The sequence below is a fragment of the Sceloporus occidentalis genome, unplaced genomic scaffold (genome assembly GCF_023333645.1).
Source record: "Sceloporus occidentalis isolate IW3139 unplaced genomic scaffold, rSceOcc1.0.p SCAF_19, whole genome shotgun sequence".
In the NCBI taxonomy this organism is placed as follows: domain Eukaryota; kingdom Metazoa; phylum Chordata; class Lepidosauria; order Squamata; family Phrynosomatidae; genus Sceloporus; species Sceloporus occidentalis.
The window spans coordinates 10445253-10462755 of record NW_028316999.1 but is presented as its reverse complement, the minus strand read 5'-3'; the positions used below and the strand labels follow the sequence as shown (position 1 = coordinate 10462755).

The 17503-nt window shown below is 33.8% G+C and overlaps 1 protein-coding gene across 1 annotated transcript; it reads right to left on the bottom strand.

The window, feature by feature from the left end:
- Positions 1–488: 488 nt before the first annotated feature.
- Positions 489–17244, bottom strand: LOC149302388 (CD109 antigen-like). Its single transcript, XM_089482455.1, has 29 exons — positions 17171–17244; positions 16436–16568; positions 15621–15848; positions 15117–15242; positions 14952–14991; positions 14706–14793; positions 13837–13933; positions 12941–13046; positions 12288–12397; positions 10793–11041; positions 10142–10234; positions 9987–10049; positions 8814–9002; positions 8467–8616; positions 8004–8033; positions 7630–7687; positions 7127–7226; positions 5613–5730; positions 5304–5417; positions 4539–4757; positions 4180–4330; positions 3803–3979; positions 3365–3446; positions 2403–2634; positions 2084–2255; positions 1766–1947; positions 908–1063; positions 740–805; positions 489–629 (listed from the first exon to the last, which is right to left on the bottom strand). Exons 1-29 carry the CDS (start codon positions 17242–17244, stop codon positions 489–491), a joined length of 3744 nt encoding a protein of 1247 aa, XP_089338581.1.
- Between the last annotated feature and the right edge of the window lie 259 nt (positions 17245–17503).

Here is a 17503-nt window from a genome sequence, read left to right as displayed (position 1 = left end):
AGAAAATATTTAGTGTAGTTTATGCAGTTTATGAAATAAACCCTGTTAAACTAACACAAAAACATAAATAACTGTCAATTCTACTAACTTTCCCATTAAAAGGAAGATGGAAACCATGGGGATGTTTCCATTAGCACCAGAGAAACTGCTTAAAAAGCTTCATGTATAACAAGCCACATCTTTCAAGACTGTCTAAATCTGTATCTCATTAGTTGATAAAATGTTGAATTTCAACTAATAAATTAATTAGTAATGCATTTGCTTCAGTAAAAAATTCACTAAGCTTATTAATGGCTATAAATTCAGTGTGAGCTCAAAAATACACCGTCTCACATAATGCTTCTTTGAAATGTGATTCTTATCACAGTAGTCAGTGTATATTGTGTTCGGTGTGTGTATTCTTGGGTGTTGTGCGTGGGTGGCTTAAATATACTATACTTAAATATATGCAGCTACATTCAACATACATATTATATGAAGTAGACATTTTACCTTGTGCAGATATTCACATAGAGTCGATAAATGTTGTTTTTGTCTTCATTAACTATTACATCTAACTTGAATGCTTCTGAGCTAAGCGCTCTTCTCTTACGTGCGGATGATACTCTCTGGTTATAATTTACATTGAGCTGTAAAACAGAATAGTATATGTAAACAAAAAACTATTTATCATTAACATGCTGACACAAAGTTACATCTTTTGTCAACATTGATACATGTGAGTGTAATGCATTAATACCTGGAAAATCACTAATCCTCTTCCAGCTGCAGTAACATTGATTGTTAGTGGTTGGGAAACCGCAATCTAATTTAAAAAACAAATATATATCATGAGAATTTGGTTTACTGGTTTATGTGGAATCCTCCCAATCTTAAAGAAATATGGTGTCATGTACATGGAATTTACCTGCTGACTTTGTAAAAGCAGAATATTTCCACTGTTGATCTGAAATGTTTTTGGCACAAATGAACCTGGACCGGTAATTGTTACGGTTAAAGAAGTTTCCATCATTTGTACCGCAACCATAAACTGCGACAAAGCCTGCAGAGCCACTATTGTATCCTGGAAAAAGAAAACATGTCACACGACTCAAGGGGACGAAGTCTTTATGGGAAAAAAAATTACAATTTATTCTTCTAATAATCAAATGATTATTAATGCAAAATTGTGTATTGAAAAGCAGTAGTAGGTGAACAGGAAAGAATAATGTATTAATAGAGAGGATGAATGGTAAGGCATGGCAGGGGGCAACTGTTTGCCAGAGGTGTTCTAATTCAAAGATTTCGAGCTAATTACAGAATATTTTTTTCTTTTTGTGTTTGACTTGTGATTCTAAGTACATCCACTAGGGGGTGTTGAGCCTTCAGGCAGTATTTATGAGCCTGAGTTTGACTGACAAATGTTTTTCTGGGCACTGCACTACAAGGCTAATTTGCTTGGTGTGGCACCCAGCTAAATGTTGCCAATCCTGTCTATAGACATCAGAAATGCAGCTATATATAGGGCTTATCAGACACTGGGCACAGGTGTGTGAAACAAAATCTCTATGCAGCTTTACCTTATGTCAACTTATGTGTATTAGGTGATTGGTTACCCACAGATCTGGGTATAGGTTAGTTATCAGTCAAATATTGACTAAAGTCCCCAATTAAACTTTCAATGAACTCATGGTTATAATTTTATCTTTATACAGTTTGCAGGATATCCATTGTGCTATGACTGCTGCTGATGCTACAAAAACATGACATTAGTAGCCTACTTTACCTGGGTAGAATAATATCCCCCAAAACCATTCCTCTGCTGACTCAGCCACCTCATGATAGGGATCCCCTCAGAAATACGATTCTGTCTATGATGGGACATTAATGCATACGCTGCTATCTCGATATCTGATGAGCTAGTTTGCCCATAACGTTCAGTAGGAGAAGACCAGTACTTCAGCCCTCCTAAAGACACAGAAAGCATCAGAAGTAAGCATCAATGGTGTTCTTTGCTTTTCCATTTCCCATTAGTCAAATGTGGTTAACAGAATAGATCCCAAGACCCTACAATCTATATCAACCATAGTACTTAAGTACTTACCAATGTTGTTTGCTCTCAAACTGAGCTGAGTAAGAGATGCATTTGCTTTAGTGCTGTTTGCCAAAGACAGAGCGTACGCTACTACCGACAGGGTGTAGTTACTGGAAATTCCTTTATCAAACTCATTCTCAAGGTATTGCACTGCTTTAAGCACTCTAGATGAATGTTGATTCTGAAATAAAATTCGCCACGTTAAAAAAAAGTAGCAATATTTTATTAGGGAAAATTTTATTAAAATTACCATCACAATATGTCTAAACTTTCTTAATTAGTATATTAAGTGTCTGGTTGTAAAAGCAGATTTACTTATCATACTTACCCTATATCCCTCATCTTCAATGAGTGAGGTAAGTATGTAGGCAGTAAGAGTGATGGGACCATTTAACCCACCCTGGAGCTCATAATGAATAACACGCCCAGGTTCTGAGAATACACCAGTGTTCATATCCTGGTACTGAACCAACCATTCTACGGTTTGGGTTAAAATGTCTGGGCTTATATAAATAAATGGCCGAGCTTGAAGGAAGCATCGAAGCACAAATGCTGAAATCCTAAAAATTGGGGGGGAAAATGAGTGTGTATTAAATAAATAGCAAAACGGAGGTATATGTGAGACAATTTCCTATGCTTGTCACATATGATTGACATACTGTATATCTCAATAATAACTTTTTTAAAGTAGTTTGTTCGAATAATATTTCAAAATTCTATTGGAATAGTAAGATTTTGCATTAAGAACACTTTCTGACTATATTGCAGACAAAAGTAACTGCATATCAGCAATTAGGTTGCCCTTTTAACACTAGAAATGTCAATGATTATATTTTAATGAAATATAACAATTGACAATTTGAAATCAGTTAAAAATATATATTACAAACATATAGCATGTAAATCTAGACAAATTTAAGGTAAAATGCAAATAAATCAATGAACTATCCATACAGGTGAATAATGATTGTTATGACGCATCTGAGACAATTGTTTTGTAATTATTGGAATTGCCATTTTACTGAATGCAGAATTACTGTAAATAAATAAGAAATTGAGGCGATTTCAGACTTATTTACTCACTCAGCAACTACATTCTAATAACAAATTCTTTTTTTTTTCTAATCTTTTGAAACATCTAGTTGTGTAAAAAAGTTTTAGGTACTTGGTAACAACTGACTGTACAGTATATTCATTTCATAAGTAGTTGTGACATGTTTCGAAGGTGAAATAGGCCATAAGTTACTTTGGCACTGGTGCTGAAAACATGTTAAGTGTTAAATTTCTTACCAAGTACTTCCAGAAGCATCATTGTTTCCAAAAGCACTAAATGAGCCATCGTCTCGCCTATATGTTAATTCCTTTTGATAACCTGAATAAAGAAAAAACTTTTAAACTCTGCAATTATTATCGTACTGTTGTAAACTTTTAAATATATTAATATATCCTATGGAGACAGTACAAATGGTACAATATATGTTTAATAATGTCTAGAGCTACATAGAACACTTATCAGTTCTTTAATTAGTAACAATCTAAATACTAGAATTCCTGATAGAATGAATGCTACTTTAAAGATAAATGGATAACTTAGATAAAAGTCAAAAGTCTACATTTTTAGCATAGATGTTAATGGGTTTTATTTCCTGTATTGTATTGGGAGCCCATGTAAGCTTCCTGGCATATCAATTATTTAACGCTAACCCTTTAATTAAAGCGTCTACTCACCTAGTAACATGTGGATTATTGCCCGCTCTCTAATATTCTCCGTTATCTGTTTGGTCGCCATTAAATATTGAAGAACATAGATGTTTGGTGCAAAGTTAATAATATTCTGCTCCCCACAACCATATGGCATCTGGATCAGAGACTCAAGACTTTCTATAGATGGTCCAAGAAGATCTCCTGTTGAAATTTTGAGAACACATAGCACAGTGTGTCAAATTGATCTTAGTTTTTACATACCTTTGTAATTGTAAATAAAAACAAATTTCACATTGTATAATAGTTGACAAAGAAAACCCATATTGGCAATTTTTTTATATAATAAACATAAATAACCATGAAATAAAATAATACAAATGTAATATAATATAAATTCTTACCAACAGCCGTGACAAATGCTTCCTCGCTCCCTTGTACAACATCTGAAGGAAAGGTGAATGAAAAATGTTTTGACATAGCCTTGGGTGAACTTTCTGTGTCGGCCAATCGAAATAATACTGACTCGGAATAGAACTGCTTCACTCCTTCAGCCTAAAATAAATGCAAAATATATGACATTTAATATTGTGTCACTATTACATTAATTTGACGACATTCAGCGACTATATTTTTTTATCACAGTGGACATACACACACGTTGAGGATGACAAATGCCCTGTAGATATGTAAGCACCATGTAGGAGTTTACATTTCTTTGTACTCTATTACCAAATTAAACAAATGAGCTGATGTGACTTACCTTTACAAATATATTCTTGGTTACACTATCTGAAGCAGCAGATGAAGTTGCTTTCACTGTAAATGAGATCTGACCCAGTTGTTTTGGCTTTACTGGGAACAGAACATTCTTGGTATCCTGACTGGGAACGGTCACTTTACTCTGACCAGCTGCTGTACTGGCATCATAATTTAGTGCAATAATTTCAAATGACTCATTATCTTCCAGTGTAACTGTGACCTGAAAAAAGAATATGATATAAAAATATCCAAAATATAACATTTGTTTTATAAGGATAATGTCACCAATGAGACATTAATGAGAGGTACTAGCAAATACAGGGAGAATGTTCCAAGTTAATACGCCTTTACCATCACAATTAAGCTATTTGTACAGAACAATCATAAGTTGCCTCATTATTAAGCAATCAAACACCCTTTCCATTCATGCATTGTTAACCCAATCAAAATCGATTAAGCCCTTTATCTACTTATATTACACTATACACGGAAGAATAATTCCATGGTTAGCAATTTATTCATAACAAAACAGCATGTGTGTCTAGATGGGTCTTAAAAAATCACCACAATTCATTAAAGCACAGGCTTGATCATAGTGGTGCACTGGTGTTACAACCAAACCATTTGTCTACCAGTCAGACCACCAGCATCAATTCTTTACATGCTCCTACGTGACTCTTAAAGAACCCAGATCCACCTCATGTAACTCTAATTACAACTATATTATATATCAATATACACATTTTTCATGCAAAAAAACACATACCTCTTGGTTTTCGGCTAAATAATTAAACAGGGTAGCTTCCAGAACTAACTGTTCACCCATGATTACAGAGTATGGGAGATTTAGTGAAATAAAGAAGGACTGGATTACTTCTAGCTGGAAAAAGACAAGAAAAATATATATCAAAGTGAGAAACTAAATGGCTGAGATTGTTTCTGAAACAAAATCCTTAAATACCTCTTCTCTTGGAGTAGGTATATTTGGAAGTACAAATAAATATAACATTTAGCTCCTCTGGACACTGTGTTTCCCATTCTGCTGGAATTAAGATTTGAATAAATGATATATTACCTCAATGGGTTCCTCTATCAGTTGTAGTCCAAGTCTCTCAGAAATAACAAAACCACTGGCCACCCAAGTACTGTTTCTACGTGGGGCAGTCACTTCAAGAGTGGTAGTGACACCCGAGCTGCAAATAAGAATACATATAATTGTATATACATACTGATACAAATATAATGACATATGTGTGATAGTTGGTCTTAACTGAGAGATCTTGAGAACCAGATTCAAATATCTGCTCAGATTTTTCGAATGAGAGCTTGTGAATGGCTTCCAAGTTCTCATATATGTATAGCTAAATTAGTACATTTTTATGACATTATATTATATGACTAAAAGTATGTGGCACCTGACCGTCACACCAATATGAGCTTGTTGGAAATCCCATTAAAAAAACATGGCCATTAATATGGAGTCAGCCTCCCATTGCAGCTGTAACATAATGCAAAATTTGGAGTGTCTGTGGTAATTTGTGCCCGTTTAGACAAAGGAGCATTTGTGAAGTCAAGAATTGATGTTGGGTGAGGAAGCCTGGCTCGCAATCAGTATTCCAATTAATCCCGGAAGTGTTCAAAGGGTCTAAAGTCAGAGCTCTGTGTAGTCCACTGCTGGAGCAGTACAAACTGTTGCCTCAAAGTTCTAAGCATACAATTGTCTAAAATGTCTTTGTATGCTGAAGCATTAACATTACTCTTTACTGGAACTAAAATGCCTAACCCAAACCCTGAAAAACAGCCCCAGACCATTATCCTTCCTCCACCAAGATTTAGAATATGCGTTCTCCTGGCACATGTCAAATCCAGATTCGTCCATCAAATGTCCAAATGGTGAAGGGTGATTCATCACTCCAGAGAACACATTTCCACTGCTCCAGCATCCACACTACTTTAAATGACGCTTGGCATTGCGCATACTTTGGCTTGTGTGCAGCTTCTTGGCCATGAAAACCCATTTCATGAAGATCCCAGCACATGGACCTTATGCTAATGCTGCTTCCAGAGGTAGTTTGGAACTCTGTAGTGGGTTATGCTACAGAGGACAGGTGATTTTTACATGCTACGCACACGGCGTCCCAAATATCTAAATGTACATGATCTACCACTGTTGTTACTCCTAGACGCTTCCACTTCACAATGATAGCACTCACAGCGGACTGGCACAGGTCTAGCAGGGCAGACACTTCACAGAAAAGATGGCATCCTATGACAGTGCCACGTTTAAAGTTACTGTGCTCGTCAGTACGATCCATTCTACTGTTTATGGAGATGACATGCCTATGTGCTTGATTTTAAACAAGCAATGTATGTGTCTGAAACACCTAATTTCAATAATTAGGAGGGATGTTCACATACTTTTGATCATATAATGTGTGTGTGTGTATATATATATATATATATATATATAGGTTTGATCTCATAAAGTAGCTAAAATATCAAAAGTAAAATATGTTTAAAGTATCAAATATGAAACAAAAGTTTAGCAGAAATTATTACTGGGAAAAATGATTATTTTTACAAACATACATGTCGTTGTCAACCCAAAGCCATGTCTCAGGATAAAATGTGGGCAAAGTCAAAAGTTCCATTGCAGGTTCTTCTCTTCGGTCAGAAAGCGAACTCCATTCTGAAATGGTTTTATTCTCAGTTAGTTAAACAGTGTCAGCAATACTAGGAGTTTATGTAACAATTATATATACTGATATGTTTATAGAGTTGCTATCTCTGCATGGGTTGCATGAAACTAATAAATGCATAAGTGGTCTTATCACCATACAAACCAATAGATCCTCCCATAGTTTTAAGACCACATGAATTAGATCATGCTGTGCAAAAACATGACAAGTTTTTTTTTAAAAAAAGACAAAATACAGTTCACTGTTCTTCACTAAAAAAGAAAGCACATCGTACATTTTTGAGAATTTTTGCTTACATTATACCTAGCATACAAATACAAAACACGTGGAAAATGGAATGGAAAAACAATGGAAAATACTATATTTAATTCTGTATTAAACTAAATTACTCACCTTGAAAGACATTGCCAGCTCTTATAATTACTAAATCACTTAGATCTGAAGCCATAACCTAGTGTGGAGAAAATTATTTAAAAAAAAGTTACATTATGTATTACTGTAAATTATGATCACTACAAAAGATTAAGATTTTTCAGACAATATTTATATATTAGTTCACTTATAAAATGGCACCATCAGCTGTGGGACTCAAACTCTCATTTAAAGGATAAAAGGACCATAAGCGGTACCACCACATTTCCACCATAAAGTGAGGAGTGTTTTCAACGTGCTATATTCCTCTAGTCTTTTGTTTTGCATACAAATATTTTACTATTCTCAACATATATTGTCAAAGTTTAGCATGTATTTATGTGTGTAATTCATACCTGAATGTAGCGAGAAAGTTCCATTTCCACCTATAATAAAAACGGTATTTTATTCATGAGAAAGTCAATATACTAATCCAACATTCATTGCTGTTCACTTCCATAGACTGCTTTTTATTTCTTGCGTTTCATAGTTAAATGTATTTTTTAATACACACTCAGCACCATTAATGAGAGTTAAAGTCAGCCACTACCATATTTACAGGCGATTAGGTAATTGGTCTTCCTAGATTTGACCAGGCCAAAAATATTTTCTCTATGAGTGATGCAGAAAATGTTCGGTACGTGGGAAATTTGAGTTGTTTTTTTCATCTAGATTTACTAACTTGACATATGTGCATGCACTAGGAATACACACACACATATATATTTATTTATTTGTATGTTATATGTGGATAGATAGATAGATAGATAGATAGATAGATAGATAGATAGATAGATAGATAGATACTTCTATACTTACTCTTTTCATAGTTAAACCATTTCTGTTTGCAGGATTGTCTTGTTTTTCTACAACACACAGTCCCATCCAAGACTGAGGTTCTGCCACATTAACCGTTAAAGAAATATTTTCAGATGGCTTCACTTTGTTCTTATTCCACAATAAAGAGACCTGATAAAAACACACAATCAATAAGACTTTGTCACTGCATGTACAAAACAATCCAAAGTATGAAATAGGCCTAATTACTTTTCTAAATGTAAACAATTGTTATGTAGAAATTCTAACCAAAAGTTGTATTATCTAAATATTATTGAATTATAAATGTCTATATGTTGTAAAAAACTACATATTTTTTCTATGTTTACCTTTTCCATAGGTGCAGCCTTGATGTAGAAAACATCAGAGGAAGCATGCACTATACCAACATTAATGCCATTATTATTAAGAATATGAACATTGACTGATGCATAGGGAACCCAGGAGTGTTCTGGGGTTAGGGTGAATGATGTATTAGTTGTTCTTCCTGTTGAAACTATCATTCCTTTGGCCATAACCTGGGGATAGAAGAGAATGGATTTGATGGGTTATAACTCATGTTAGAGTTGATATTTTGGTACATATTTAAGGACATGTAAAGCAATGTCTCTGATTAGAAGAAAAGCAAAGTTCAAGACCAGCCCCGGAGCAAGAAATAGGTGTAGGGGCACCATGACCGGGTAAGGAACAAGGAGCACCCCATGACCTAACAAGGGGTTACATGTTTGTTACATACACTCATCCTCTATGACTGTTTGGCCTCCGAGTGAACTTTTGCCCCCATTCTGAATATTCAGCAACAGGAAGAAGGGGAGGGCGCTGGGTGTCATCAGATAAATACATTTGGGGACCTATTCACAGATGTGCTTGTAGGTTTGTTAAGTAGGCGACATTCTCACCCTCCCTTCCCTCTTTGTCATTTATTGTCCATTGCTGTGTGTGGCGGTTGGTGTTTATGTTATGGTCATTGTATAAATGTGGTTGGCTGGTTCGGTGCTTGAGACAACTGTCTAAGGTATGGTTGTACTCGTGGTGCACAAGCCTAAGGGCCGAAGTGCAGAACACTCCCTGGGCGCGTTGCTCAGGTGATACGTTGGTTGACGGGTGGCTGCTGGGCTTTGGACGCCGGCAGCCTCTACAGGTGACGTGGAGTAGTTACGCCCTTACCAGCCGTTATAGATCGTACTGTGTTATACGGTTGGCGTTTAGCCAAATTTGTGGTTAACTATGATTCATAATAGACACTTTTAATTTAATCGAAATCGAATAAATAAAGCATTTTGATTATTTGTCTTATGTGATCTAGTGATGACAGGCCTTGTGTATTGGTCCAATTGGATTGTTGTTAAGAATAATTAACCACCGGATATTGTGGACAGTCATTGGAAGATTTTCGAGATGTTCAGAATTTTCTCATGGATAGGTATACAGATTACAAGATGATGATACATACAGTAAATAGATAGATAGATGCATTCCCTTATAAAAAAAAAAAAACCCACCACATAGTACAGCTCCCGAACCACTAAGCAGGAACTAACGTGTACCTCAAATGCTTCACCAACCTGCAAAATTAAAAGAAAAAATACATTTTCACATGCAGTAAAACGCACAACAGTGTGAAAATAGTATGAAGAGAAGCAGTTTTAAATCTTACCGTTTTCATTGAGTCTGGTATTGTTAATTGAATAAACAGATCACCAATATGTTTGTTTAGAGTCCATTTCTGACTGATATTTTGATATTGGGCCTACAAACAAAATAAATGGTTATTTCTTTACATTTCCATCTCTTTCTGATTAGCATGGTGTTTTCAACAGATTTTCAACTGATTCTCAGGTCTAGGAGTATGATTTTTAAAACCGGATGTACACCAGTTAATGTCTAATATATTAATATAATATATAATATAATATATTTGTTACAAAGACAAAATTTCATAAAGCATTTTTTTTTACTTATTTTACATTATTAAAAATTATTTACAAAAGGTAATACGATAAATTATATATAAGGTAATATGGTAGATGACAAATTACATTGCACATGTTAAATATAAGTATGTGACATTAGACATGTATTACATCAAAATATATTTTCTTTCTTTTATGGTTTGAAAAATAAATGAATATTATTATTATTATCTTTTATTTATATAGCGCCAACAGTTTACGCAGCGCTTAATACAATACATAAATTCAAGGGATATGACAAGACAAGAATGGACAAACCGATACATTTGGTGGAGAGAGCCCTGCTCGCAAGCTTACAAGAAGGCAAATGATTTGTGTTGTTTTTGAGTACATACCTCAAGAGCTGTAATTTGAAAAGGGTCTATCAATGGAAATTTGACGTTAATAACCCCAGACTCTGGAATTGTGTATTGCTGTACAGCCAAACTGTACGAGCTTGAGTTAGCACTATGAACGTTGTCTTTTATATTATTGCTTGACATTGCAAACAAAGTGTCATTGTTTGTTTGAATAACTGTAACAGTAATATTTTTATCTCTTTCTTCTTTTACTAATGGTGCATCATCAAATCGAAGTAGCTGAATCTATATGGAAAAAAAAATATATAAACATTTTATGTTTTGGTCCTTAGGAAGATCATAGAATGATATACAATTCAGAATCATGCATAGCACCTTATGTTTTTTGTTTCAAGTGTGCATAGTCTTTATTCTAAATTTTGTTAGGTTGTTGTAGATAGCTAGTGATATGTAGAACAATATGCAATCATACATACTTTTATTGGACTAACATTTCATTTTCAGGAAAAGCTTTAAGGAGTAACAACCTTGCTTTACCAAGTCAAAAGCAATACTAAACGAAATGCATCCAATCAGATAAGCCAGATATTAGTGTATGGTCGAGAAAAACAAACTGATCACAGAAATCTATAAATTTGTTTTTTATATTTTTCTGCATAAGTCCCTTCTTTAATTACTGTGTATGTAATTGATGGTTTGTTTTTAAGGATAATTGTGGCCCCTGACATGAAATCATAATTGAATCCAGCACTAATCCAGCACAAAAAAACATGTACTGCTGATGTCATTATCACTGTTGCCTAATTTTCCAAGTTATTCAGATACTTCCAGCCCTACCATCTCCCTTAGACATAAGTAGGATTATGTGCAAATATGATTTTATTTCCCATGACCCCTCAGTGGAGGATCTATTGGATTCTACTTACAGCCTGGTGTTAGCAAACTGTGTGTGGGGCTTTAACTCTAGAGTTTGCATTTTCTTTATGAAGCTATTATCACAAATTTCCTGGAGCAAGGCATCAATCAAACATGAGTAACATGTTATATAGGCGTGCATACACCAACTTTCTAGGTGTCCAAATTAGAACATTTGTGTTGGCATGTGGTCAGAGTGGCAGCAGGCCAAGAAGTGACTATGTTTAGGACTGAGTATAATCTGGAATATGATATGGATAATAAATATTTTCAGTTGGATATTTGTAATCAATTATGAAATTGTTAACTTTACAAAGTTCCTGGCCATAGAAATTATATGTTGGCAAGTTAATTGGACAACATCCCTTGGTATGGGAATTACAGATGAACTAACCATCATGTTATTTTAGTTGAAAAATATGTCTAAATATAGAACTGTGTTTTGATTTAGACGCTATATTAAGTACAGCCATTTAAAATTGCCCATTTCTAGACATTGTCCAGAAACAGTATTGGAACCTCCAGTGTTATCCCTTTAGGAAAGTGTCGGTTATTGGAAAATCTAGGAAATCAACCTTAATAAAATAACTTAAGTCCAATGACTTTAGGAACATACCTTGGTGTTGACATACATTTCATCTTCAAATATAAATGGTTTCGTAGTGATAACAAATCTGTACTCAAAATGTACAATTTGTATATGCGATGATGCCTTTGTTATAACACCTACAAAGATATGGTTAGGAAAAAATATTTAGGGATTAACTTTTATATCCTTCATATATTTCATACAGAAAGAGAATCCCAAGTGGGAACTCAAAAAGTATCACAAACACAATCTATACATTTTGATAGACATTTTAATTTTACAGGTTTTTTCATTATCCTGCTTTAACACGCTCATCCTAAGTATTTGATGGCCTGGGAAAGCATTTCCTAGAGGCAGCTTCCTAGTTGAATGGACCCTAGTGAAATGTTTGAGCCCCAGACAGCTTCCTGGTTGAATTGTCTTAAAATATCCATGGCAAGTAAGATATAAGTCAAAAGAAAATGACCCAAACTAATTTAGATTCTAAAAGCTTCCTGGTCCTCAAAGTCAGTTTAAGCTAACAAATTTACTGCCTGATTGCATAGCGGTAATTATTTTTAACATCTCGGTTAAGAAAAATCTTTACATTTGTTCAGGCATTAGATGTGTAGTAAGACAGGCAAGATATATGGGCCTGATATCTGCTGTCAAATCATGGTTCAATATTTTATATCATTTACCTGTCAGTTCTTCAGTCACTTTTGCTGTAATATTTATCACTCTCATATTCGACAACGTTAAAACTTCTTCACTTGTGAAACTAAAATGTACTGATCCTAACTTCATCTATAATTCAAAATGAAAACATTAATTAATGTCAAACATTTTTATAATTAGATTAACATAGCCTTTTGGTAACATGATTATTGTAATGAGCAGTTTCTGGTGGAACACAGAAGAGCACCTAACAAAATGTGCTAATTCCATGGCTTGTCTTGGGAGTGTAGTACTGAAGGTCCGAGTGGTTACTTCACTAAAAGCCATGTTTTGAGTCATGTTGAAACCTCGACTTTGGCACAGCGTGCATGCATTTGCATACCACAATTCAGCAAGCAACTCCATCATTCATTAACATTTGAGTAGCAAAACAAAACACATCAATCACTCTTTCATTTTTTTTGCATTGATTCTCTCTTTGTCTACTAAAGATGTATATTGTTGTTTTTAATAATTTTAGATTTCAATAAAGAACGATGTTAATTTTACATTATGACTTTGGAATGCTGGTTCTTCATTTTCAGACTAAGAATTACTGGCTCCTTAGCAGCCTGGCTTAGTTTCCCTTTCCAAAATCTATGTAACTTCCTTTATCATGCACTCAGCAAATCAATGTCTCCAATGTGTGTATTTTAGGAAATTATTGTCAGTGTGATAGGTTTGTATGTAAATATATTTTTATGGGACACATCTTTAGAATTTATGAATCAGATGGCCCACTATCAGTCCTGCTGGATACCACATTTTATATTTTCTTCCTCGAAATAACCACAAAATATTTTTGTATAAAGAAAGGATATTTTTGTTGAAAGTTGAAACACATAAATAACAAAGGATAAGAAGACTTGAGTGAACTTACCTCATAGGTTTTATTAAAGCTATTGGCGGGTAAATAGTCAAAGTATGGGCTCATGTAAACTGTTACATTCCCTGTTAGCGGTTTACCAAATATGCTTCTAAAAGAAAAAACAAATAAATATATAATAATTTGATGCATACGTTCTGCCTTTCTGTTTCAATATAACCAGCACTATATTAAAAATATCAGGACTGATCACCCCTTATGTCTATGTAAATCATAGTAATCATACCAATAATATCCAATACAAGAATTAAGGTATGTATATCTCATCAGAAATTTTCCATGTTCCTTACAATGATCGTTCGTTTTCCCCTCTCCAACAGCTCATCTTATATACCAAATATTTCCACACCAGTTACTCTATTTTGCAAAAGTCTCCACTCAGCAGTAAAAACATACCAACAGGATCCGGGTAAGTGATCGTCATCATTATGAGGAACATAAAAGAATCCCATGATGCATTTACACTTAGTTTTAGAACTGTACTTTAGATGTGTTGGAACAATGTGCTGGAAACATGATTAAACCGCCACTAAATAGAGTGTGTGTGTAATGTTTGTAAAGTTTGAGCTTGGGCAAAGTATTTTTGTCAGCATTTTTTGAAGTAAAAGAAACTGTGATTGTCAGAATGAAGAAAGTCAAATTTTGATTTGCCTTATATGGAGAAAATATGTGTTGTATCAATACTATACTGAGCTACATATGTTAAAAATTACTTAATTTGCTCATCTGGAATCAATATAGTCATTTACTTCAGTTATTATCGATGGCGCTCCAGATTATATTTTACTCATCCTGTTATCGGCCTCAAATAAAACTAACTATAATCTCCTCATGTACCATGGTGGCTTTGTTACATAACTTACCTTGCGCTGACAGCACCAGTGAGGTTCAACTTCTTTGATTCAATGTAGAAAGATGGCACGTTTAATGTAACACTAAATTTGGGCACAACTGGATAGAAACATAAGAAAATATATATTTTATTTTGTAGCACAAATATATTATAAGTAACATAATGCAATGAAAACTCCACCTCATGGTAAACAACTTGCCACAGTAGAACACACTGGTGTATGATGTTTAGTGTTGTAAACTAATTGACAACTTACCCTGTCCAAGAACATCAAAATGGGCGTTCTTCACAAGATTCTAAAAAATAAGGAAGAAAATATAAAACCATTTGATTTGGTTAGCATTCATAAAACACTTAAAATCCAATTTGCATCATATGCACCAGGTCAGGTGAAGGACATTGTTGAATGTTGGGTACTTACACTTATTGTAGTCTGTATTGTCCACAAGCCAGCCATGGCATTGTCAGACAGAAAAAACTCAGTTGATACAATTCCTCTATCAGTGTCCAACTTCAACCACTTCTGGACTGGATTATTTTTATGGTCCTGTCACAGAATAAAGAAAAACACACCAATAAAAATGAATGCAAAATTTCAAATAAATTCATATACTGTCTGAGAAAATGACACGTTTGTGGTGCTCTTGGCTTGCAGGCTTTTCAAAAAATGTATTAAAGATTGTCTGTTAGCAACAGGAGCAACACAAATACATTTATAATGTAGATCCAAAACATTTTATAAAAAGCAGACATTTTCAGGAAGTACTTTTTTCACCTGCTGAAGAATAGCAATGTATATATGTTTAGTTTTATATTTATTTTGTAAATATATAGTTTTAAACATATAACATTAGTTTAAGGATATATAGCCTTGATTTTGTCTAGTTTCCTTTAACAAGTGTAATAAAAATAAAAAAACACACACCATTATTATAAGGTCCACTTGTCCGTTGAATGGTCTCAGATCATGATCTACAGATATGACTCTAATTTTAACCGCATTTCCAGGATTATAGACATCTTTGTCAGTTTGTATAAAGCACATATTCAATGTTTGTGTCTGCAGTGAAGATTTGTGAGAAAAAACCAAGGAATCTTGAAATGATCCTGTCACAACCATATCATAGCTAGATGAGGATGTGTTCATTGGAAGCTGCAAATAAAATGACAAACATGTTATTGTCAAAAACATCACTCAGACATTAAGACTTGTTTATACCTTATATGTATTTCATTTTTAACAAAAATAACGTAGCTACTATCCAAAAATGTAATAAAAATATCAAATATAAAATAGAATCAATAATTTCTATCAAATATAAACATATTAAGCAATTGTTTTGAAATGGAGACCAAAAATCATCTTATTACTTACTGCAGGAAGAGTTATCATTCCAATAGAATCTGTGGGGGGATGGAGATAAACTATAGTGAATTTTCTACATATATGTCAACATTTGAGATCACAATGCAAGTATTCACAGACGTAATAAAAATTATTAAACTATAGGTAATAGATCCCACTGTTTTAACACAACAGTAATTACAAAAATGTTTTTTTGTTCAACATGCAACATACAAAAACAAACATTTAAGAAAATGTACCAAGGTCTTTTATAATCTTAGTAACATTGAAAAATTTGTGAAATTAGATATTTGCACAAGATTTATAAGCTTGTTTTAGTGTTACTAATAACATTAATGATACTAACCATTATTAAATGCTTTGCTGGCATTTACTAAAACGTTGCCATCATGCACAACTTCTGCAGTCACATTCACTTCTGGGTAATTTGTTCCAAACAAGTGAACAGCAATAGTTGTATTAAGACCAGGGTAAATATAATAAGGTGTTTTGACATAGTGGAATTGTCTGAAAAAAAAATGAAAAACACATTTTGTGTACATGCTCTTGAAATTGTTATTTCGAATATGTTTTGTCAATGCATATATACATATATATATATACTCTGTTACGTTTCCTTACAGGATATTTTAACACAAGACGAATGTCACAACAAAACACAATAGACTTATGTCTTAGCATTTTTAAAATCTGCAACAATATATTATACGTATGATTAAGAGAGAGTGATAAGAACCACAATGAAAAGGTAGATCTAAGTGATCCCGCAGCCAGGTGTTATTAAAAGGTAAAAATAACGTTTGTTTGTTTTTAAAGAAAAATCACAATTCAATTCAACATGCCTGTATGAAAGTTAAATAAACAGTTTAAAGGTCATAATGTATTGTAATATTATTGAACATAACTTAATAAAACAGAGGCTAGGTTGTAAGCCAGATCATATTAGTAAACCACCCCAAGTTCTCTTACAAAAACTATTTGTTTATGTTAAACAGATAACATGACTCTAGACAAAATCAATACCATTGTTGAAATTATTTTGAGAATAGTTTTTTCTTTAAATTTGTAATAAATAAATAAATATATAATACATATAATTATACACTTACTGTGTGCCAGAGATGAATAAGATGGAAATCACAAGGACAGTGTTTCGCACCAAGAGAGACCTAGGGAGGTGCATCCTGAGTCGTATGTATGTATGTTTAGTTTCCTAGTATTATGTGGTCTTTAGACCTCTAGGAAAGAATTTAGGATTCTTTTGGCCCTCTGTCTTTTAAAGCATGCTTAGTAAGCCCCACCCATTGCAAAATGACACCTTGTAAATAAGTCCAACCAATGAAATAGAGCGATTTGTATTATGGGCCTACATTGTTTACAATTTATCAACAGCCTGATACGATATTAGGAATTTTGTTGTTAAGAAGGAATTTGCACAATCT

What these genes read in the sequence shown, in the direction of transcription:
- LOC149302388 (XM_089482455.1), bottom strand. Translation starts at nt 17,244, where the DNA reads ATGCACCTCCCTAGGTCTCTCTTGGTGCGAAACACTGTCCTTGTGATT. An exon ending in TGCATGATGGCAACGTTTTA is followed by an intron (nt 15,849 to 16,435) that starts GTAAATGCCAGC and finishes TTTTATTTGCAG; the next exon opens with CTTCCAATGAACACATCCTC. An exon ending in AATAATCCACATGTTACTAG is followed by an intron (nt 3,447 to 3,802) that starts GTGAGTAGACGC and finishes TTCTTTATTCAG; the next exon opens with GTTATCAAAAGGAATTAACA.